The sequence below is a fragment of the Manacus vitellinus genome, unplaced genomic scaffold (genome assembly GCF_001715985.3).
Source record: "Manacus vitellinus isolate BGI_N305 unplaced genomic scaffold, ASM171598v3 scaffold_3_pilon, whole genome shotgun sequence".
Lineage (NCBI taxonomy): Eukaryota > Metazoa > Chordata > Aves > Passeriformes > Pipridae > Manacus > Manacus vitellinus.
In genome coordinates, this window is record NW_021940535.1 from 34,785,953 (window position 1) to 34,810,834 (window position 24,882).

General features: G+C 38.1%; 1 protein-coding gene across 1 annotated transcript in view; it reads right to left on the reverse strand.

Annotated features, from left to right (window-relative positions):
* Window positions 1-23,355, reverse strand: part of ITGA8 (integrin subunit alpha 8) — a 108,406-nt gene extending 85,051 nt beyond the window's left edge. The window contains exons 1-11 of the mRNA XM_018075165.3: window positions 22,764-23,355; window positions 22,425-22,550; window positions 11,197-11,297; window positions 8,651-8,774; window positions 7,113-7,174; window positions 6,085-6,130; window positions 4,998-5,123; window positions 3,830-3,874; window positions 1,885-1,928; window positions 857-913; window positions 618-670 (exon numbers count right to left, since the gene is read on the reverse strand). Of these exons, the coding sequence (XP_017930654.3) occupies window positions 618-670; window positions 857-913; window positions 1,885-1,928; window positions 3,830-3,874; window positions 4,998-5,123; window positions 6,085-6,130; window positions 7,113-7,174; window positions 8,651-8,774; window positions 11,197-11,297; window positions 22,425-22,550; window positions 22,764-23,355 (1,376 nt within the window). The remainder of the gene's footprint in view (window positions 1-617; window positions 671-856; window positions 914-1,884; window positions 1,929-3,829; window positions 3,875-4,997; window positions 5,124-6,084; window positions 6,131-7,112; window positions 7,175-8,650; window positions 8,775-11,196; window positions 11,298-22,424; window positions 22,551-22,763) is intronic.
* Between the last annotated feature and the right edge of the window lie 1,527 nt (window positions 23,356-24,882).

Consider the following 24,882-nt stretch of genomic DNA (forward strand, 5'->3'; position numbering starts at 1 on the left):
TGTTCAACAGGGCCTGAAATATCCAAGTGTCTGAGGCATGACCCTGGGAGCTGAGCAGTGTTCTCCCTCAGACACGCAGAATGCCTGCCATAACAGCTATGGGACACAGACACTTGTTAGTCCTTGGGATGATAAAAATGGATGGCCAACCAACAGGTGCTGGAATGAGGAATGAGGAGCTGATGATATTGGAAAGATTTAAAATTGAGAAGTGAAGCTATGGATGGCGCACATGTGAGAAGACTTACCTGCTTTTGAGAATGGGAGAATGAACTTTTCACTTTCACCCATCTCTTCCCAATTGTAGCTAGTGCTGTTTATTCACTGTTTCCCTACCGGGATCTGTTTCCTAAGACTTTGGACATTCCCACTCTGACACACTCCTATGAATAAATATCCCAAAAGACAAACTCACACAAACTCACACATAGTGGCAAATACTCGTGCCACTATGATTACACAAAGATAAGCCTATGTGAACAATTAAAACTAGAGAAGCAGAGAAGCCAAGAAAAGCATTTTGAGGTATGAAGCACCTGAAAACCTGCATTTATTAATAAATATCAGGCATTGCTTCTATGAATGTTCAGTGGAGCTGAATATATTTGGTAACCTACCCATCATTGTTAACATCAGATACTGCAACTGTGTACCCAAAATAAGACGCCATCTGGAAATAAAAAACAACAGATAGGCTTTCATATCAGATATCAATTTTAAAATGTTTTTACTGATAATCCTCTTTGTTTTTATGGTCATTAATACCAAAAATTATTTTATATATTCTTGAAACTATGTTAATGAAACTATATCCTCTAGAGATATAATATTTCATCACGTAGTTGCTTGACATTACCTGTTCACCAGTGAAGTTCTGGATAAAGGTCAAGTCTGAAGAATTAATAATTGAGACCTGGTAACAGAAAAATATAGAAAGTTTCAAGCCCACATGGAGATGCTACAACATGACATCAATGCAAAACAATTTGACATGCTGCAGGATGGTCCAAGTGGCCAAGAAGAAACAATTATTTTCTGTCTCACTACGGTTTGCCTGTATGATCTTGAACAAATCACTAAGATTTTATGACTCAGGTTCCCCATGAATAAAATAAGGAAAAGACTACTTCCCTTCCTTATTAATCACTGAACAGCAGCAAATCACAGACTATCAGCTAATCAGTAACTAGGCATGAAAACATGAACTTAAAACATAAAGAAATATATACACATATACATAAATACATATATACATATACACCTTTCTTCTGAAAAAATTTAAGAATAAGTTCCAGAGATACCTGGAATTTTGGGTCCACAAAACTAGAGAATATGTCTGTGGCTGGGATCTCTTTTCCCAGTCAGGTTAGTTGTAAAACTTTTTTTCCTGTGAGGTAAAAGCTGTATCCACAAATGTGTATTGTTTTCTCCCTTCGCTTCTAACTTCCTATCATGATTCTTTGCATCTGGTATTCAGTGTATATACTTACAGCACTGAAGGTAAACATTGGGTATGAATAATCTGAACTTGGACTCCTTTCCACTGCAGACACAGCCTTGCACATGAAATGTGCTAACCTAAAGGTAAGCTTAGGTCTGATAACACTTGGTGAGTATAGAGATACTAGTCACACTCTAAGCATTCTTGTAATTGCCTACTGAAAACAGACTTTGGAAGGTAGTAAGTGCTTACCATTCAAAGCCTAAACCAGTAAGGCATTCCAACCCAGCCAGGTAAGACCGAGGGTGAAAGTCAGTGGCAGTTTTCTCTGATTTAGAAGTGTTTTATAAAAGAGACAGAAAATATAATGTAGCTTTTAACCTTTCAAATAGTCTAATTGCTTTCTCACTATAAAAAGGATAAAATGAGGGTCCAGTACATACATAGCCAAAGTTCTGCGCTCCCCTCGGGACTCCAGCAACCAGCTCTGAAAGGATAAATGATCGACAGTAAACTGGTTATGCTATCTGAGTGGTGCATGCAACATGCATCCTGTGCCACTTAAACCCTCTCTATCTATCTATCTATCTATCTATCTATCTATCTATCTATCTATCTACCTATCTATCTATCTCAAACCCCTAAGGATTTTGATTTGTGATATGTATCAGATCTGTAAATCACTTCAAGACATTAATTCATAAGATTTTAACATTCATTCAGTGCATCTACTTGCATAAAAAGTTACACCTTGACTTTTGAACACACTCATCCATAGGTCTCCTTCTGCCTAGCATTACTTAGCAAAATTGTACTTTTGGTACAATTCAGCCTGCTACCTGACAGCTGTGGATTGCTGGAACCAGAATTAGTCCTAGCATCCCATACTAGAGTACAGAAGCTGAATACTTCTTTTTGTTTTGGCTACACAACAATCTGTCTCATCCGTTATTTTGCTTGATGCCATGGAAGTGTTTGACAAGTTCTGCACAGGCTGTCTAAAAGTGTTACAAGGAAGTTTTAGTGAGCAGCACTGGAGACATCCATTGAACAAGAACATGAAACATTGGACCAAGGTGCCTTCTACGAGTAAATCTGCTCAATGGTGAAATTTTAAACAACCAGTAGAAAAAATGGGTAAAAAAATCAGAAGGAAAAAGCTAAGTCACAGCCTGCAGACTTATTGTCTAAACTTTCCCTCATTAGGATATCCTTGCCAGAAGACAGCCAAAGGAATTTCAGAGAGAGCACCACAGACTCCTGCACTGACCTACCATTCCTCTGTTCCTCTCTGGGTTTATATATTTCCCTGTGATTGAATGTGTTTGGTCAAGGGGAAATGGAAGTAAAAAAGAAGGACCGAACAGGACACTGGCTCAGGTCAGCCACCTATGCAATTTTCTGTGACAGTCATTCACATGACTTACTGATTCAAGAATCATCCATTATAAAACTTTGAGTATGCATTAAAAAAACCACAAAAAAAATACAGCCTTCCATTACCAGAGATATATCATTTCACATATCATAGTGTTTGGCTCAAAACTGTGTCTTTTTTTACTTATTTTTTTAAATGCTTCTCAACACAGGACAGGCAATTCTAGCTTTAGAGGGATTAAGCAGTAGTAGTTCTGGAGAGCTGGGTTCATTTGGGAAATGTATTATGTCTCTATTGGCTTTGTGAGTCTGGACCACATAGCTGCTCACCTGCTCAGGAAAGGAATATTTAAGGAATATTTTCTGACTGTCAGCCTCACACAAGAAACACAGCTCTTCAGGTATGAAACACCAGGGATCACAGGTATTTTTAACTAACTACGTGTTTTTAAATCCTTTGCAATATCAGAACATCTGAAAATAGCTAAATCATGAGCAAATTTCTATTTATAAATTGTTATTTTTAACATACTTTACTAAACAGAGAGCTCTGACAGGAGCTTTTCTTCTAAACTGGAACCAACTTGCAGAGACATAGGGAAAATACTGTTCAGTTTCTAAAACACAAGCAAAACTTACTTTGCAACTTAAAAATTAGACCATGTTCAGCTTGGTTATAGTTTTCCTGCCACAACACTTCATGTTATGAGTTCAGCACATCAAACTGGCTAAATTAGGTGAGACTGAATGGCTCCATCTAAAATGTTGTCACAGCACTGACTTCTGACCACATGCATGATCATGATACCATAAAAACAGATTCAGATTTTTGTGTACTTACATTCTATTTTGTTGTGCTACACTGTCTAAGGAAATATTTGCCTTACAGACAGCTTAAGTCTCATAAGTGTTTCAAATGTATAATAGGTATGTTCCTGTGTAGAGACCCAAACCCAGGAATTTATTAGGTGCATGGCCATATGGTTTTCATTCAACTACATAGCTTCTTACCTTGTTCAGAATCACCAGTAAATTCCCCAGCAGCCACTGAGTATCCTGTTTAAAGATAAATTACAAAAAAAAAAATAAAATCCTTGATAAACAATTTCTTTCAAAAAATACACGAGACCAATCAAATTTGTATGTTTAGCTGATCATCTAAATGCAAGTTTTCTATCATTAGTATACTAAAACTGTGTGGAAAAAAAGGAAAATTTTTAATCACATAATTATGACTAAATTAATGGTAGGTCTGAATGTATAATAAATTGATCCCTCTTCTCCAAAAATGAGCTTCTAAATCATTAATAATTTATCTGAAAAAAACAGCAGGTACTATGGTGTTTTACCTCAACACCTGTTGACACAATTTAAGTCTTCATTACTGTACTATAATGTATGAGTGTCCTGATTGAGCTTTATATGGAAGACAGATTTCCATAGATGCAGTTAAGCACCTCTTGGAACTTTAGTAAAACTGTGAGATAGTTGCTATTGTCACAGTAAAGACTTTTGGATGGTATCAGAGAGTGTAATTTCAAATCCATGAGCAGGGGTGAAAGGATGCATCTTCGCCTTCCAATTCCACTGACTCTTTTCTATAACTGTGTGAAGAAAAACCTGCCTTACATGCAGAGACATGTGAACATCACGAAAATTCTTACAGATCAGTACTAATATAAGGTAGATAAGGAGCCTTTTTTCTATATATTACACAATGTCTTCAAACTGACTTTTATTATTGCTTACTTCAATTGTATCTTTTAAATACCAGTAAGAGTAAATTAGGTATTTGTGCAGCACTGTACAAAATACCACAGAACTGAATTTTCATTTATCTATTAAAAATTAAAATAGTCTTTGATTAGTTTAAGTTCAATCCATCATCTTGGAATGAAAAAAAATTTGTATTTCTGATTAATTATTTAAGATCAAATAATAAGAACCCTAATGAGTCATTTAAGATCTCAACCCTCAAACCCTGTTGCTGTGCATAATTTTAAGAATGTTAATAATCTTACTGAAGTTACCAGCAAACTACTGGTTTGCTATTGTGCTTAAGGTAAAACATGTTCAAACCCTCTCACAATTGTGACAGTAGTAATTTAGGGTTTGTTTTCGTATTTATATGACTCATGCTTTTAGAACATATTGCTATCCTATGTAAAGCTTAGCTTACCCATGTAATTGTCATCATACGAGGGTGGTGCCACTCCTGTTTGTTTCTCTCGTGCCAGTTTCCTCAGAATATCCTTGAAGGAATAATTTGCAATGATGTCCGCAATACTTGCAGTGATTACCTGACCTGGATTCAAACAGCTTCATAAATAAAAGGAGCATAGAAGAGAGCCAGAGTCTATAAAATAGGGTTGGCAGAAGATCAGAACAGAGTTGAAGGGATAATACAACATGGATGAGAAGAATAGATACCTTCTCTCAATCTTTGTCCATTATTACCCTGAAAATCTCAAGAGTACACATAAATCCATACAATAAGGCATTGAATTTCTATTGAACCATCACAAAAACATCTCCAGACCCATTTCAATGTGTTGATTCAAACTAAAGTCACTGCACTGCATGAATGTAGTAGACCAATGGAAGCAATTTCTCAGTGGAGAATTCAGAGCTATGAATTCCCTACTACAACAATCAATTAGCTCTTCCTTCTTTAAAGACAATGCAAAAACACACATCAAAGAGGCTGACAACGGGCAAGTTGGGAGGCAGAGGCTGGGAATCAGCTATATTATACATGTCAAAACAGGTTAAAACAAAAATAACCTTTTAACCCTTTACCAAAACAACTTTAGGTTTTATCTACATGAGAAACTACATCTTGGAAACTACAGAGATGCCACAAATGAACTTCAAATATATGCAGATAACTATAAAGGGTTGTGCTCAGAAACAAACAGTAACAAAAACTTTAAAAAAAGTACATTTGCTGTATAAATACTAGGTATTTTTAAATCTGCATTATTTCTAGGGAAAAATACAATTTATTAATTAAATTACAAGTATGCTTAAATGCCAACATAAAAATAGTTATTTGTATTTGTTTCACTTGCTATATAACCTACATCCTGAATTTTCCCTGACTTATTTTTATGTTCAGTTGCTTGTTAAGCAATTCTTCTGATTTACATTTGTTGAAAATAAGATCACGGACCGGTTATCTTAAACCGACAAAACAATGGAAATCTAGAACAACAATACTTTCTGCTTCACTTCTTAGATCAAGTTACCCATCCAGATGAACATACCTTGCCAATAAAAACTACCGGGTCCGCCTACGATCAGGTCTCCATTCTACAAAAAGTAGAATTGAATAAAGTTACACAACGAAAGAACATCACAAAAGTAAGCGTGCACGGGATAAAACTATTTAAATGACCAAAATAATATCAGAATCATGATAAAGGAGAATAGTTATGTTCAAGGAAAGGATGTCCATGAATGTACAGAAAAATTCAGAGTTAAAAAAAGTTAAGATCACCCTGTGCAACTTGAATGAAAGCTGTAATTTTTTTACTGCTAACATAGCATTCTAAAAATTGCTGCTTATTTGTAACAAAACAAAGTTATCATAAAAGAGTGTCTTTACATTTAATGAAGCAACAGCAATATTTTATAGAGAAGTATACTTTTGTCTACCCTACAAGGAAGTCTTAGCCTCATAGCTATTAATAATGTAAATAAAAATGCAGCTGCAGAACACTGAAAACAATGACAATGGTCAAAGTTATGTGAGGTCCTGGTGCTGTAATAATGGCACAGATGATAACAATAGTTGCAAAGTTTATCCTTTGTCCCACAATATTGGCATTAAGAAAAACTAGTTCTTTCCCTTAAGCACTTTCACCGCCACATGAATGGTCTTAATGACTACTCTGCCTCCAAAAGCATCATTATACAAGTTATTTAAACTTTTTAAAACTAGCTGGTGCCCACCCATTACTTTCTGAAAGTCAAGTCCCTGTAAAGCACTGTAAGTGGGACAGACTGAGATCGAAGCACATATAATTGTTTGCCTAATTATCTATTAAGATAGACTGAGCAGAGTTAGATTGGAGTGCTGCAAAGAGATAAACAGGTGCTGACTGAATATTTCTTATATTAATGAAACCAAAAATTTGGAACTTGAAAAGCAGGAAAGACCTTGCAATAACGTCACGAAACCTTCCATATGCAACAGCATGGGGATAAACTCATGATCAGTGAGGCAGCATTTGAACACTAGGGATATATCACAACTACATTTCATCAAAATACTTCAGAAGCAGAATCTCACCTTGTAAAAATCTAAGCTGAAACCTGCTTGACAAAAGCCTTGTCCTTCAGGATCCGCATTGCCTGCAATTATGAAGGTAGAAGCATTTTATTGATTTCCCAGTGCATGTGGAAGATAGCATACACACCTCTGGAGCTATAAGGTTGTAAATGCAAATCTGCCAAAATATGTGAAAATATGTACTCTTTTTGAGAAGAGGCAGAGCAAATCAAGACCTTCTACAGTACCCTGAACACACAGCCCCTTGTGAAGATTTTGAAAAATAGGACCTGCTGCTTGGGGCTTTCTCCCCTCACTGCCAAGGAAGGACCCTTGCAACAACTATCAGGGAATAAGTTTGAATTTCGTTGGAGATGAAAAAGAGACCTTTTAATTATGCCTAATTTTTCTGTAAAATGCCTGTTACATTCTTGGCAAAATAATCCATGAGAAAATTTAAAGCAGGAGCACAGTTTGCAGCAGAGGAACAGTTAAAAAGTGTGATTTCAAATTAGCCCATGTGCACACAGCAAGAACATTATCTGCAGTAGCAGGGTCTCTTACAAGGGGTATCATGACAAGGAACTGCATTTAGACTCCCTGTGTTATCAGCTGGTGCACACAACTTGAAGCAGCTACTCATCAGTGAGACTGAACACCACCATAGCTTTGCTGTGAAGGGACAGGTAAGCCCATCATATTTGGTATCTTACACATGCCACCTTTAGAAAAAGTAACTGAAAAAAAATTCTCTGATTTGTACTGTAGAAATTGCCATAGATTCAGCTCAATCCAAAGCTCAGTAAAGTCATTGGATACTTCATATTGCTTTTAATAATATGGAGCACTGAGGTAATGAGGGCATTAATAATCATCATAAACACTTAGACATAGGATGCTGAATGAGATGAATGACTGATACAATCTAATGTGTGGTATTTTCTCCAGATTTCTAGGTAACTGAATGTGGTTCTAAGTATACATGCAGTTTTTCCCTATTCCCCAAGAAGCAAGGCCCAGGGATGGCTACTGCATCCTCAGAACAGCACAGAGAAGAGTGTGCAGCAGCAGTGCTAATTTGCATGTCTTTCTTCCATGCTGAACGTTCTTCACAAATGAGATATTGTGGATGGTATTGGCATGAATGATGATACAGGCTTGTGTGTTTCTGTGCAGGGTCTGGTCTTCAAATGATGATCTTGTGATGAGAGATTTATACTCAGCATAAGTAGGAATAATTGGTTTAAAATGCTGTCTGGTTCTTATCTAGATCTGTCTTATCTAGCTACATTTTAAAGCCATTCAAATTGAACCAATTATAGCTCATCACTATAACTGCACACAATTTACTTGATTTCTCCTCTTTCAATTAATTATACAATAAAGCATCCAATTACAGGAATATAATTTAATGTTGATTTTTCTTTACACTCTCATTCAATGCAATAACATCATATAGCAACATTCATTCAACTAAGACTGTGTGAAGACTAAAAGGATGAAAACATTAAGTGCAATATCAGTTCCTTCAACAAAGGCTTGTTCATATTAATACTTACTGTTGCGACAAGGTGAATATTCTGCATAAGCACTGAAGTTCTGAATTGCTACATAGCAGGTGCCAACAGGGTCCTTCTCAGGGCTATCTTTAAGGGTTCTCCAATGATACAAAGGAGCACAAGCCTATCAAAGTAGAAACAATGTCACACATACCTTTTACATGTTCATGCATCTGGCAAATGCAGTTTTTAGTAAACTGTGTACAAAGACTCTCTCTGGTACTGAATCATTCATGCAGCAACGATCACAAGACATTGACAGAAGAAAATGCAGGACCACTGCTTCAGAGAATTTCACTATTACCTGAAAAGCACACTGATTTTTACTTATAGCCCTTGGCAGGTAAAATCTGTGAGGGACTACAAGGCACATTTAAGCATGTTACAAATATGCTCTAAGCCTGCTCCACAAGTAATATCTTTGTTCTATTATTGCTCATTGCACAGGACTTGATTCTGTAGCTTAAGATGTAAATCACATATATGTGGCTTAAGGCAATCCCAGTTTTGTGCTGATATGTCTTAAGATAGAAGGTATTGCAGCACAACCACTCTACTCCACTTAGCAGAAGGAGATTTGTCAGGGTTTTGTGTCATATTATCTATGACAATCATCAGATTGTCTTCCTTCCTATAAATCCCTGGTTCAAATCTTTGTAGATATGATACAGCTATAATGCATTCAAAAGTCTGAGCAAACAGTTTTTAGCTACTTAAGTTTTGGCTAGAGAACTAATATTTAATCTGTGTTACACTAGTGGCGTTACAAACATGACAGTGTAAGAATAAATGATATATAAGTTGTGTAGAGAGAGGCATCTCTTTTTGAGGTAATCCAGATAATTAGAAAAATAAAAATAATAAACTGTCAGGTCTGCAAGTCATGCTTCAGTGGGTCCTGTGCCCTAAAACTTTTCACTTCCTGGGAGGGTGAAGACACTACCTCTCCCTACAACTTTGCCTCTGCAAGATACAAATAAATTCTTCATTCATGTCCTACCTTATCCTACTTTTTCAACGAGAAATCCGTCTGTCTCTGGCAAAGTATTGCTATTATTTACATTGTTGTATAAGCCTTTGATTTGCAATCAATTCCAGCTAGATGAATCACTGTGCTACTCAGAGCTTGCCATAAAAGTCAGAGCTTCTGGAGCAATTGCTGAAGGAACAGATACTCTTAACACGCCCCTGCCTAGAAAACCTTACATATTAAAACTGGAGGCAGGAAAGAGGAGTAATGTCATGCGTGGGTGATTTTAGGTCCATTTGATATTTGTAGCTTTAAGAAGTTGCTGACAGTTTGATGTTATTTTCCTTTCAGCCTACAAAGTTTTTGAGCTTTACTGTCCAAATTTTTGCCTGAAAAGTATTGACTCTATCTCCGTTTCAGTCGGCGAAGAGTTATCAGAAATAAAACAGTTTTGTTGGTACAGAGACAGCACATCAGTTTGTCTCAGGTGATGAGGTTTTCTGCTCACTTAATTATGACTTAGCAAATGGTGGTAAAGATTTCCATTGGTGAATTGTTGTACTAAAACGAAATATCTCCAGTTATTTCTAGAATTTTTTAGAATTTTTATGTTTACTTAGCTCTGTAACAGAATAGGGTGATGTTTTATTCATTACCTATTTTATGTCAAAATCCTTCCATAGGTTAACCACAAGGCACACGATACAAGGGAAAGTATTTCCTTTTGATACTTCCTCCCTTATGACTGCTTTTTAAAGTAATAATTGGGAGTTTTAAGCAAATCCAAAACCAAATTATTGGTTTTGTAATTGTAAAAATGAATAAAACTAATGACCAAACTAATTTTTCTTATCACAATTACTTCACTGCCATTTTCAATGAGTGCATATATTGGAAATATAAAATCTCTGTGTATAAGAAGCATCACCACCACTTTACTAAACAATAAAAATACTTGCTCACTGCTAAAGGCCTCTATCAATACAGGAAAAATGTTCAGTGAAACTGGAAAACAGACATTACAGTTTGACACCATCTTGTTTGGAGCTTTTTTTGATGACTTTTTTCAGCTGTTTTAGCATGACTATGACATAGCTGCTGAAAACAATGTAAATGTGACAAAAGAGATCAGTGCTTTCTCTTACTAACTGAATTTCAGCAGAGGTTCTTGGCTTTCATTACATTTCATTACATTCCAATACATATAATTTCTTTACATTCTGTATTTAACATTCCAAATATACCTTTGTAATACAAAACATTTTATAGCATAGAGCTATCAGTAACTTTGTATCTCTAAAGTATGTCCACTATCTGTTTAAAAAATATCATCATTCACTTTCATAACAATATGGCATTCTGCTGTTTTCATATGGCAACAAAATCATCTTCACTTGATCAGTTCAACCTGATTCTGTAAGTTGCTTTCATTTTCTGAATTATATACATCATCTGTTTTATAATTCATGCATAATCAAAGTTATTTCCACAATATACACATAGAGAGCTATTAAAGATACATATTTGAGAAAAATAAATGTTATCTCCAAATGAATACTAAATGCATAAGACTTACCACAACTTTTTCTTTATGAGCTTTGACTGTTGCTCCAAACCACTGATTTGTCTTAAACTCAATAGGTTCCCTGGTGCCATTGACTTTAATTTTCCTGTTGTCTGACAGAGGAAGAAGCAGAATATTGACAGCTTATTTTTAAAAAAGTATTATCCTGTGAGTTACAGACATAAGTGAACAGACTAATGGATATATTACATTGCATCCACTGTTATCATCCAACCTGTTTAATAGGAAATGGACATCCTAGTATCATTTAAGCTTTTCACTGGTCAGTGGAAAACAGCTTAAATTCACATGTGAACATTCAAAATAATTACACTTAAATTTTAGAAAAAATACACAGGACTGCAATAAGAAATGCTGTGTTTCCCCCCAACAAAAAACTCCAAAACAAACTAAAAAACAAACCAAAAGGAGACAAAAAACCCCCACTTTACCTGGAATTTATGATGAAGAATGAAAAAGAATCTACAAAACTAGGTGAAAAGCCCTAAAAGTTTTTCAGATGTAGTAGAAACTTTCCATGAAAAAAGCATGTTCCATAATTAGTTTTTGTCAAACAAATGACATTTCTCAGCATGCTTATTCAAAATCCAACACTACAGATAGCAAACGACTTAGTTTTTAACAGAATTACATGTGTACACAGTGTCACAAGAGACAGCTTCTTAATGTTGCTTTATATACACTCTTGCAGATGTCAGCATAAGAGAAGCCATCTGGGCAAAGATTCAGGACAATTATAATGCATTTCAGGTTTTAATAAAAAGCAGACATCCCTTCCTTTCGCCCTCAGTTTTCTGAAGTAAACTGATTTCCCATATGTTCATGAGCCATGCTCTTCCCTTACCAGTCATTCCTAATGAACTTTACACATAAGCAGGGCATTACTCCTTCCCTCTTGTATCTGCATTCTCTTATGTTTGTTTCTGGTTCTTATCAGGAGGGATTTCAGAAGAATCAATCCTTTTTATTCACTCTAAGTGAAAATAAAGCCATATACTGTCTATCTTGGAATGTTAAAAAAAAAAAAGTAGTGTCATGTTATAGTCTATGGATTTCCACACATTTTTAAATAACAGAAAAAATGCAGCCAACACTTTAAAAAGCCAACATTCATTGGGATTTCCACAACAGGAATACAGGAGGTACCTGAATGCTTTTCTAGGACATCAGATTGCAAGTGACTTCAGTTCATAGTAAAATGAACTGAAATGTAATATAAATGTATAATAAATGTAAATATAAACTGAATTGGGAAGAAAAATGCATCATATTTGGAGAAAAAAGGGTATTCTCTCTCTGTATTTTTTTCTAATAAACATGAAGGAAAGTTGAGTAAGAATGAATCGTTTAAAGTTTGAAAGTCTCTGAGGAAACATCTGCCTTCTTATAAGTATTTATTGTAATTGTGCCAATTACAGGAGCTACTATGGAAGCCCATGCTTAGTGAAAAAAGAGAAAGAAATTTCAGGAATATTTAGATCTTAAAAATTACTCTAAAAGTATTAATTTTAAAAACACATTTTATTTAAGTTAGGCCTAAACTCGTGTGAAGTGTGAGACAGTGTATCTGACACACCACTTTTTAAGAGCTGCCAACTTCTACCTTGTAGTTGGCAATACTTCTTTTGATTAATTTTTCCAGTGAAGTCAGACCTTTTCAAATTTTAAAGGTTTCTCTTTTCTTTTTTTAACGCTCCAACAGATATGAACATGATCAATGTCCACAGATGAGGTCTTGATAGAAACAAAGGCTTTGAAGCTTGAAAATCAGCCATGGCCAGCTTACAGCAGCCAACCCTACCCTGGCTCTGAGGATAGTCATAACCAGTATTCTAAATTAAAAGGAGCTTACATTTTCAATCAAAACAACATACTTGTCTACTGGCAAAGTATACCAACATTTGAAAAGAAGTTAAATTTTAAAACTAGGACAGCCATTCACAGGATTTATAAAACCACAGCTGAATTCACCAGTAAATCTGCAAGAACTATAGACAGATACACACACACTCCCACCCTGTTTAGTGGCCCATGGTGTAGTAGGAATATTTTGTCACGTGGCATGGGATTTTCATTATAAAATTATTAGCAAAATATCATAGACAAACAAATTAATAAATAGTTTTTTCCCTAGATAATCTCTTCTGATAGAAATTTTCTAATCACCTTTGTTTGGCATCCTTGCTGGAGCTATGGATTCATACTCCCAGTTTCTAAGGTTGTGCCTTAAAATTCAGTTCAGTCTTTTGTATGTAAACACCAGCCAGTATTTCGGATTTCTGTAAACCATTTACTGCTTTCCCTATAATTTTATCAAAATGAAGCTATATACACAACTAACTTGTCTGAATACACATGGGCTGTCATTACTGTGCTGTACTATAATTGTCCATTTCTGAGCTAGCCATCCACTTGCATCTCAGGACATGATCTAGGCTAGTTCTTCTCCTAAAGCCAATACCTGAGCAGGTCAGAAGAATCATGGCCTAAAAGTACTTTTTTTTTTTTTAACCAACTGTAGATAACCGTGGATGACCAGCTTAGATTAGACTCAGATAAAAACTATCCATTTACCCATATAAATCCCACTCCAGCTACAAAAATAAAAAAGTCTGTCTTTGGTACATTCCTCAAAACAGCGTTACCTAGGCATTTCAAAAAGTAGCATGTCTGTATCCTGACAACAACTTTATATGATGGAGAGATATCTTTCCTTGTGCTATTTATGGGGATCTGAGGCCTACAGGATGTGTCTATACTGTACCTTACCCATGGACTAAGCTATATTTCTGTGAACAGCAAAAAGTTGGCTTGAATTCAGATTGTGTTCAAATGTCATCTTCTCTTCTGGAAGAGAACGCCTGGCCCCATTTAGGAAGGAGTCCAAGCTATCTTGTATCACGATATGTGACACTAATGCAAGGATAGCTGGAATACAAGGCAGCAGCTGGGCTGGGCACACAACGCCTGAGCCTGTCCACAAAGCGGTCCAGGGAGTGCCTGAGTACCAGCTGGACTGCTTCAGAGCCAGCCAGGATCTGTTCCAGATGGTCAACAGTCTGGATGATTCGCAAATTTGGCTTGAAATGCAGCTCTGGAGTCACTCATGACTGTACTGCCTAAGACTGTATTGCAGACTAAGGCCGAGACAACCAGGAGCATGCAAAGAGCAGAGAGACTTATAAATAGGAATTTAGGTGCAAGGACATCCTTAAACTGCATCTCAGCAACCCAAAGGACCTTATTTTCTACTGCAGGAGCCATGAATCCTATCCATGGTACTTCCCCACAGTCTAGCTTCAGAAGCGTCTCTGGAGATAGTGAAACATGATTCTTTACCCAGTCTTTTAGTCTTGAGGTACCTAAAGGCTACCAAAGGGAAAAGGGGCCCTTTACATTGCCAAAGTAGTAGCTGGACAAGTAGAAAAATTTGACTTTAGACAGTTAAAAGCAAACCCATGTTAAGAGGAACAGTACAGGGATCATTTGCAGGAATTAAATCCTGAACATGGAGTAAGTGTTAATGCAAATCCATTATTTGCACACATTAGACTAAATTTGGTGCTTTCTCTGGGGTTTGGTCTCCTCTCAGTCACTGAGTCAGCACATTATAAACAGTTTAATAAGCATGAATCAAACATTATTCTTACAAACATTTCCCTTTTTTGTACTAATCAAGATCTGCATAAGAAACAGATGTATTTGTGAACGCTGGTAGTGGCTTATTGTGATTCATTCGGATCTTGAACACAATAAGTAAAAAATGCATCATCTTTTATAATTTGAAAATATTCAAATGAACAAAAGCAAATCGAGGTGGTGATGGGTCAAAGGTTGAACTTGAGGATTTCAGAGGTCCTTTCCAAACTAAATGATTCTGTGAAAATATTTTAATCAAACAACACAGGAAAACAATGTTTCTAATCAAAGCAACAAATCTGTCTATGCAATAAACCTGCAACTCTTTCAAGTAAGTTCTCACCATCCAGGAACTTTGAAAAGTATTATCTTTACTTGCTCTATGTGTATTTGCCTGTATGTGCTGGATAAACACAAATGGCTGTTGATGAGGCAGCTGCAGCAGGCTCAGTTATACTCTTCCCTCAAATCTGTACCTACATCCAGGATGGCAAATCCCTTTCAAATACCTGTTTTGAAATATGTGTGTACGTACTTATGCACATTCATATATACAAAAACATAGATACCATAAAATGAAATATATATATTTCATATATTTCTACGTAATTATATATATACAGAGTAGAGGTGAATAATCACCTCAATCTGTTCATATTTATATAAAATGGGAATACAAACATATAAAACCAACAAACATTTATATAAATTTACATAGGTAAAGGAAAAGGAATATCCCTCTGAAACAGAGTCAACACCTGGAATGCTATGTACAGTTTTGAGACATCAGTAGAAGACTTGGCTTGGAGGCCGTGGTATCTCCACCCTTGGGTGGTTTCAGACGTTGACTACACAAGGCTCTGAGTAACCTCATTTAACGTTGAAATCAGATCTGCAGCATCATAAGGGTTCTGGTTTATAGAAGGGAAGAGAGAGAGGGAAGGGTTTGATCTGGCATACATGCTCCCATATTCTAGAAGTGAGGGAAAAGAGGGAATCATGTCAACCCTATTACCAGTGATATCTTTTTCATATCACTACAATAAAAGAGTTCAATGATACCACCTATTACAAAGCAAAGGTAACTCAGTAACATTCACAGGGTCATTGATATTAGACCCTCACCATAGGGACAGAATTCAAATGCAAAGCCAAACACTATGTATGGTCTAGGGAACCAAGCAAAGCAATTGTTTTTAATTGATGCTGAGGGGAAAAAAGGACTCCATGGTGTTTAGAGACAGTAAGGATATGCAAAATGCTTGCATGATGACAAGAGTTGCTTCCATTTTTAGATTTATCTGGTTCTGCAAACATCTATTTAATTCCTGGTTTTTACTGCAACTTAGCTGCAGTAAACTTAACTCATTCATATGAGTTATTTTAATTTGATAGATCATATCTAGGGAGCTTTATTAGGACTGTCATTCCATGAATAAAAAAAAAAAAGAATCATCAAACCCAATAGGATTTTTTTTCCCGTAAGTAAAATCTGATCAAAACCAAATTAAGACCTCAGGGCTTGAACTAACATAGCTAAGAGTATTTTTTTCCCTTCTTTAGATAAGGCTGAGACTTACAAAAGAAACTCATGAGAGTCTATTATAAATTGGAATGCTACAAGTGCACCATGAGGCTACAGATAAGGTCTTATTGGCAGAGTGGACTGAGAAGTGTCAACGTTTAGAAGTACAACAAAGTTCTCCCTCAGCAATTTCTCTTGAGATGCAAATTCTTTTTTTATAACGGGATTCTAAGTTTTCCCCAGAATCTTACCATCTCCTCAGCTAATGATTTTTTCATGTAACTGAACCTCTTGAGTCCCACAATACATCTTTTCCTTATACAGTACCTGGGTTCTGTTACAATCAGCTCAACTGCTGGCCAGATTAGCTCATGTTTTTTATCAACTGCACGCTTGGGCAGAGCTGATTTACATCCCCCTCCCCTGCTCCTCTTCAGAGGCTGTTCAGATTTTTCTCCAGCCAGTTTAGAAAAATATAACCTATTTTACTAAAATTGGTATAGTTACCAAAGACAACACCTCAGTGAGTTCTGGAAACTCAGAGGAAGTAGGATCTAAAATTCTGCCTTAGGGAGCTAACTTAAAACATAAGAACTTGATGCACTCTGTAATGTATTATAACTAAAAGTGACCATTATAATGAGTTTCTGAAATTTGAACTAGTAGCTTTTTACCAGATTTCAAATGCAATAGTGCATTTTAGGGGCTATTTAAGTTTACTTCTGGCTGCAAGAGGTTTTGAATGGTTCAGAAGTTCCCCAGTTAATCAAGTGGGGAGAAAGTTTCCTTCATATTGCTCTCCTGCTACCTCTCCTGGTGGCTGACTGGAAGAGCACACAGCTCAAACAAAGTCTTGGTAATTCTACCTCAATGCTAAAGCAGAAAAAGTCATTGTAAACCTCACTTCATACAGGTGAAACTCAAAAGAACTTAGCTTTGTGTAGGTAAGAGAGGAAAGACAGATCACAAGCCTTTAATATGATGCCAAAGCTTGTTTCTCTGTCCTCTCATTGAGTTTCAAAGAGTATCACAGTTGTACACTGCAATACAGCCAGACAGCTTTACAAAATAGGGAAACAAGGGAGAAGAGTCTCTGCCCTTCAATCCGTATCTCCTGAAGTAAGTGGATACTAAAAGCCCTTCCATTATACTTTACCTCAGCTACCTGCTGCAATGGAGCAGGTTAAAGCACCCATTTGCTCTCAGGGGCAGGTTCTTCCCAGGGTCTTGACCCCGGCGAACAGACTTATGGAGCTTTAAAGAACTGCAAACATGGGACTGCAGAGTCAGTGCTGTATCAATAGCAGGAAACACAGAGTTCCTGCTAAAGCCCCTTCTTGGCTGGAGGCCATATCACTGGCAAACCCATATGGGAATGTCCAGTTACATGACTTGCTTATGGATGGGTTGGCTCAAATCCTACAGCATGTCAAAACTTTATCCTCCTTCCCTCCTCTGCCCCTCTGTTGCATTTCAGGAACTAGATTTCAGCAATAGGACTAATTATGGATGCAATTAAATGATCTCATTGCTTTGGAAATCTCTGGATTAGCTACTATGAAGAACAGAGATATGTTCCTTGTGATCTGAGAAATTAGTGACAATCTGGGACAACTACTTGTAGAACAATTTCAGTTAGGTGGTATGATTTTTTGGAATGGCTGCAGATACTCCTGCACCTCTATTAACTTCAATTAAACCATCTTCTCATCAGAGTAGTTTAGCCCATATGCATTTCCACATTAACACAAGTTATGCAGCTGCCCACAGCACTCAGATTAGCTTGGGCTTCCTGACGTATGCACAGGGCCACAGAGATGATTTCAGGAGTACACTTGGTTTTGAATATCATTGCCGGTATTAAGGTGCCCAGACTCATCAGTCTGTGTTTGACAGGTAGAACATGGCACTCAGAAGTAATAACATGTTTTCTAAAGTTTTTTTGATATCTTTCATCGTGAAGTGGGTGAACACTGTGTGTTCCTGTTGGGTATATGTTATTCAATGCAATGTCTACTCCCTCATGTGATCTTAGTTTCTGAGGAGAAAAAAAAGAGCAAGAGGGCTTCACAAACCATAAGGATTTTTCTTTTGTCATTTAAAACTTACATGAGCCAGAAAAAAAAAGTTTAGGACTGAGTGCCACAGTCTTTTGTGGTGACAGGTAGGTTAGCTACACCTTGCCAATGACTCTGGGTGCAATCCTTGCAGTGTCATATCCCTGATCTACACTGGGACATGGCAGTTGTTTCACACCAATATCAGAATGTCATGTTCACTTAGGCTTAGCATTCGTGTTCTCCCTTCAGGACTCCATGGCATATAGGATATAGAATAAGGTTCTTTAAACTAACACTTTAGTTATTATAATAATAATAATAGCAACAACGACAATATAAATAAAACTCCTCAACAAAACAGCCTTTACAGGACCAAAGACCATCCTATCTCAGCACATAACATCATAAAATTAACCTAAGCACAACTAAATTTTTCACGAAGGTGTCTGTTACTTACTTGGTTCCCTGATATCACTTCTTGAAAAAATGCCCCCTCTGTCTAAGGCAATATATACTTTAGAAACCCAACACATTATTTTTTTTCTTCTTTCCCTTCCCTGACTCATGAGCTTGTTCTTGTTCACTGTTGCCTCTTAACAAGCCTTAAATATTGGTGAAGAGAGATTTTGCTCTTTCTTAGTTTGTTATACTTTACACCTCCATAACAAGGCATATCTACCCTTTCATTACATGAACACCTCAATATCTGTAAAACACATTATAACTATAAATTACTACAAAGTAACCCCACATCTGTAACACCATGATATTTGAAAATGTCCAGAATCTTGACTTAAACCATCACATGTTACTAGTCAGTGTTCTCACTATTTTCAGTTAGTAGGACAGAGATATTGTGTTAATATAAATAACATCAAAGTATATGCAAAAAAAAATGAACCTTTCTTGAAATTAGGTCTACTGGTCTTGTGGAAAAAGTGAAATAATCTGTACAGCTACACATTTCTTACCAATTAGATGCCCACTTGCACACTTATTTGTGGCAGTAGAAGTATGAACACAGCTTGCATTGAATGTAATATACTTGAGCTTCATTTGTGCATCCAGTCTGCAGAAATGGAAGACATGAGCCCTCATGCTCATACGCAGTTTAAGCCAGTGGTTGTCAATCTCTTGGACTGAATCTTTTGAATTTTTATGTTATAGTGGAAATTTCACAGTTTCTGTTACCTGAAGCAATTTCACACCTCTAACGTTGGATAGAGTATATATCTGCTTTACTTTTACAAATTCTTTAGAAGTCCTCCATTGAACTCTTGGCTGAAAAATACTGATTTAACAAATTCTTTATCTACTTGTTGGTTCACACTGCCTTTAAATGTTACATTATACTCTCCCTTTCTTTCTAGTTCCACTTAGTTTTTATGTCTGAACTTAATTTAGAATGCTTCCAATTATTCAGCAGTTTTGTTTATTTTATTGTGCTTAGTGAATCTAACTGAAAGAGCTGATATTATTTAGAGTCAAGAAAAAAGTACTTAAAAATGGAAGCTTTGTATAAAAATGCATCAAAGTGAAATCTTCCAGCCTTGTATCAGCCTCTGTCGTTTTTCTGTTTTGTTTCAGAAAACATTCCCAAAGCTTTAAAAGACTTTTAAAGATCTCCTATGAGGCATGAAGCATTAATCTTTAAAATTAAAGCTGCTAGAGCTGAATTTTCAGTCTTCTAACAACTTCTGGGTGTTTCTGCTTTGGAAGAAAGAATTATCTTGTGGTTCAGGAACAGGAGGAAGAAGGAAAAAAATCTCGGGTCAGTTATCAGTATCATCACCAACTTCCTGTATGATCTTTGACAACCCAGAATGACTCTGTTTACTAGAATAAGTATTAAAATGGAATATAAATATGAAATGGGAATAGCAATATTTATTAGTGATGTTGTAGGGAAAACACATAGTGAGTAGAAGACGCTTGTACAAGAAAGGGCCATGAACTGAAAACACTCTCCACATTTACTAAGGACTAAGTCCCACTAGGCATAAAATGGTTAAAGGCTTCAAAAGGAACTGTGTGTCACAGACTATTTGAAATAGTTTCATCCAGGATAGAGCTCACGTGGACTGTATGTCTGCTTGAGGGAAAAGTGGAAAAAAGGAAGATTTGCTCCTGTAAACAGTGGATTTTGGAGAGAAAAAAAATTACATGAAAACACATCCATACATCAGCAAAACCTGTCATCTAAGGCCTACTGGAGGTGGCCTTTCTGTTGTTGGCAATGAAGAATAGAGGTTGGTACAAGCTATGCAAACGTTCCTGGGGTCCCTGTCTATAAAGGCAGCTGGACACTGCTGAATTGTGTGAAATGACACCTTAACTGCCCTTAGAACTGGAATTAGACAGCCAATGACAACACTGCTAAACCTGCCTATGCTGCTACCCCTTCTCTAAGGACCATGCACTTTTATCTACACAATGGGCTCCTTCTGGCTTAACTTCAGCTACCTACAAGTCAGGATTGTATCTAGAGGACACAAACAGCCATCTCTGGAAGACTGAATGAACCACACTTTGGAGATTCCAAGCTGAATAGTTGTGTGATACAGTCCAAAGCCTTACTGATGTACTTATCAGTCTGCTTGTGCCTTTATTCAAAACACAGTATCTGCAAAAGGACATCTCTGTCAAGAGTATAGAGTTGTCCTGAGTTTCCCACAGGAAAGTTAGATGTCCTTGTATGTTTCATCAATAGGTTTTCATTCATTTTTCAAAAATGCCTCTTTGAAAACATGACAGAGTTTTCATTTGGTCTGTAAGTTTTCTATTCAAACCTGCAATTCGTTTGTATAGATAAAACATTCCATTTTTGTTACATGAACTATCTAATCATAGATGGAAATACATGAATGTTTTCTCTATTTCCTGGTTTTATTTAAAATACGTACACTCAGGGCATATTACAATAAAAATAATGCATGCATACTGTCTGTGTGCATTTACATTTATATATATTACAATATGCTGTACATAGTTTCATATGCCCAAGTAACCATATACACATTCAGGAACTACCACTTACTCTGTTTTAAAGAATTCCCAGCGTGATTGGACAGTCATCCTGATCAGAGTTCCTAGACACTAATATAGTAATAGGATGTGGGTGGCTGGAGCTGGGAGGGGTAAAGAACTGCACTGCTTACTTGCTACATTTAAGTAAGCTTCTCTTATTTAACTTGTGCTCTCAGAAAAAAACGGAGTTATATTGTGTTTCCATTTCAATAAACCACAAATATTAAGATTAAATATAACCTAAAGAATACCAACTCTCGCTTAATGCTCAAACTACCAAAGTCTATCTAAATAAAGGAATTTGTTTTAAAGTCTCTGCAAACACTAGGTTTAAATTATTTTCAAGACCTATAAAGAGACAACAGAAAACATAAACAGCCTGAATTGTTTAAAATGTGTGTTCCCTCCAATTAAATAAGAAACATCTGTCTTGGGATTTTAGAAGTGGATATCATCTATCCACACTGTGCCTAAATGGGTTTGCATCTAGCTTCCAATGTTCTGAAACAGAATTCCTGCTTTCTGAAAAGAATTAAATAAGCATGCCGCATGAGGTCCTTCATCCATCTGAAGAGCCGGAAAGCCCCTTGCTGAAAATAACAGCAAAGACTAGAAATCTTGTTATTTCCAAGACTCAGAGAAGTGTGAGATGTGGGTTTTGGGGCTTTGCCTTCTGAACACTCAAAACTATTTTCAAAAGGAGGAATCTGACACAAATACCTTTCATTAAAGAAAAAGAAAAAAGGAAAAAGAAAGGGCAGTTATTAAGATGAACTACGTGCCGATCCTGGAGGTCATACTCCTATTATTTCCCTGGGGACCATTAAGCCCTTCTCTACAAGCGCACATGCATTCGGACCCCCAGGAGGGGGATTTCTCCGGCCAAGTGCAGATCCTCGGATCAAAGTGACCCAAGTGAAGGGACCGCGGCACAGCGAGCGCTGCGCTGGGACCAGCCGATCACTTACTGGTGTTGTCGAAGGGGATCTGCCGGCAGCGGGCGGCGGGCCAGGCGCAGTAGTACACCGCTCCTCCTTCCACGATGTCGGGCTGCGTGGTGTTGGCTGTTTGCGGGGCCCACCAGACGCACTGACCTGCCAAACAAAACCAGCAGGGTCACTGGGGGGGGGGGGGGGACCCGGCGGCGGGTGGCGCCTGTCACCCCGTGGCCGGGTCGCCACTGTTGGGCCCACCGCCTTCCCAAAGGCTCCTTCCCAAAGCGACTTCCCGAGCCGTGAGCCCCCCGGCCCCGGCCGGGCAGGGCGGGCGGCCCGGACTCCCCCCAGCCCGGCGGCGCACTCACGTGCTGGGGTCGGGGATGTAGAAGTCCACCGAGTACCCGAAGTAGCTGCCCGGCGGTCCGCTGTACACCGTCCGCTTCTCCTCGTCCAGGTTGAAGGCCACCAGCGCCGGCGCCCACAGCAGCGCTGACAAGAGGAGCAGCGGGCGCTGCCGGTGGCGGGGCCGCCCGCGGCTGAGGCGCAGCATCCTCGCCGCTCCCGCTGGCAGAGCGGAGCGGAGCGGAGCTGGGGAGTGCGGAGCTGAGCACTGCAGAGCGGAAGCTGAGCGGAGCAGAGCGATCGGCGCCGCCCGCTGCCGCGGTGCGCGGGCGCGGCGCGCGGGAGGCTCGCCCGCTCGGCCCCGCTCGGCCCCGCTCACCCTCCGCGGGACGCGCGCTCGGCGCCCCCTGGCGGCCCGCGCCAGGCGCCCACCCGGCAGACCCGGGCAGCGGGCTTCGCCCTCAGGCGACCGAGTGAGGGCGGGTGGTTTCCAGTCGAGTTTCTCTGGACCTGTAGCATTTTCAAGAGTTTCAACTCTTGAGTTTAAACAAGTATCAGAGCCTGACACTTGAAAATCCCTTTTGGGAAATCGGAGTGCGTTGAAAAAAATCGTAGACATTCATCAGACTGTTACGCCCGGCGTGGCTGTTGTGAAACAAAACCCAAACAACCACAGCAATGAAAAAACCCCTTCTAACCACTGGAAAGGTGTCAACCCAGTCACACAGTTTTGAACGCACTAGAAAACGCATTCCTCTCAAGTTTCTTCGTGGGTGCCCGCCTGGCTACGTAAAGCTTTCAAAAGCTGAAGGGGGCACCTCGCACCGGAGGAAAACCTTGCACTGCTGCGAGCCTTCAGCACGGCTCCGTGCAGGAGCAGGTGTCCTGCCTCTTCTGCCGCAGAAATAACCAATACTAGTACATTGCACGGGGCATACAATGGCACTTTTAAAAGGCTCCTCTTGTGATTTCTTCATAAAAGTAATTAAAACCGATGAGGCTGTGTAACTCCCGTCCTGAGTTGTTCTGCCCCCTGCAAGCCCCACCATAGAGTTTTAACTGCTTAAGAATATATAAAAAAATCCCTGACTGCCTGAAATGCTCCCTTCCCCTACAAAGCTAAATGGGGTGTCACATCCACATATTGAGGTGACAGCATGATTTGTATTTTTCCTGGCCAACTCAAAGCTAGAAAGAAAAGGAGAAACATTTTATTTTCCACATAATCAACTGTTACAAGGAAAAAAGAATTGTTTTTCATAATTTAAAACACAGATGTGTCCAAAACAATATCAGAGAAAGATCAGAAGGACAGAGAACCCATTTATAAACATGTTACAGTAGAGCATACCTATGAAAGCAGCTGAGAGTAGTTTTGTTGTGAGGTTCTGGTTTCTTCTGTGTTTGTTTTATTTTAAGTGCTTTATGGCAAGATTGTTCAGATAAGACTAACATTCCTTTTCACAAAAATAGAACTGTGTGTTTATTTCCAGCATTAACTGTATGACCCTTAGCTGTCCTCACAGGTTTGTAATATTCCTTAATTCTACTTGCCTTACAGTTATATGAAATTTACTTTTGCCATTGGAGCGAAACATCACCATTGATGCTATTTCACTCTTTTACATTGAACAAGTATCTCTTAGAGATCTAAGCACCAGTAATAAATTCAGAAGGACCTCAATCACTTGTAGGACTAAAACCTACTCTTAAAAATCATTCAACTTTAAGGCAATTGAAGGCATTTAAAAGTTGTGTTGCCTTATGCTAATAATAATGCCTTGTTATTTTTCAGCACAACAGTCCGTGACAGGGCTGAGTGTCACAAAGGAAGTTTCTGGGGCTTGGAGCACTGCTCAGATTGCACTCCAGACCTGTGGCACTCAGGAGTGAGAAGGCAGCACATTCTGGTACTGTAGCCATCTTGTAAGACATATCCAAAACAGAGTTAAAATTCAGTAACGAGCACAATAGGAAATAGGTATTCCCACAGGTGAAAAGCCAAAGGGGTATAGTTAGAAAAATATGGCATCTAACCTGGTTGGTTTGAGCTAAAAGAGGAAAAAAGTGCTTCAAGTGGCTAAAAGTACTAAAACCCACATGGAGGGCAGCGTGGAATGAAAAGAAGGAAATCTCTTTCAAGATC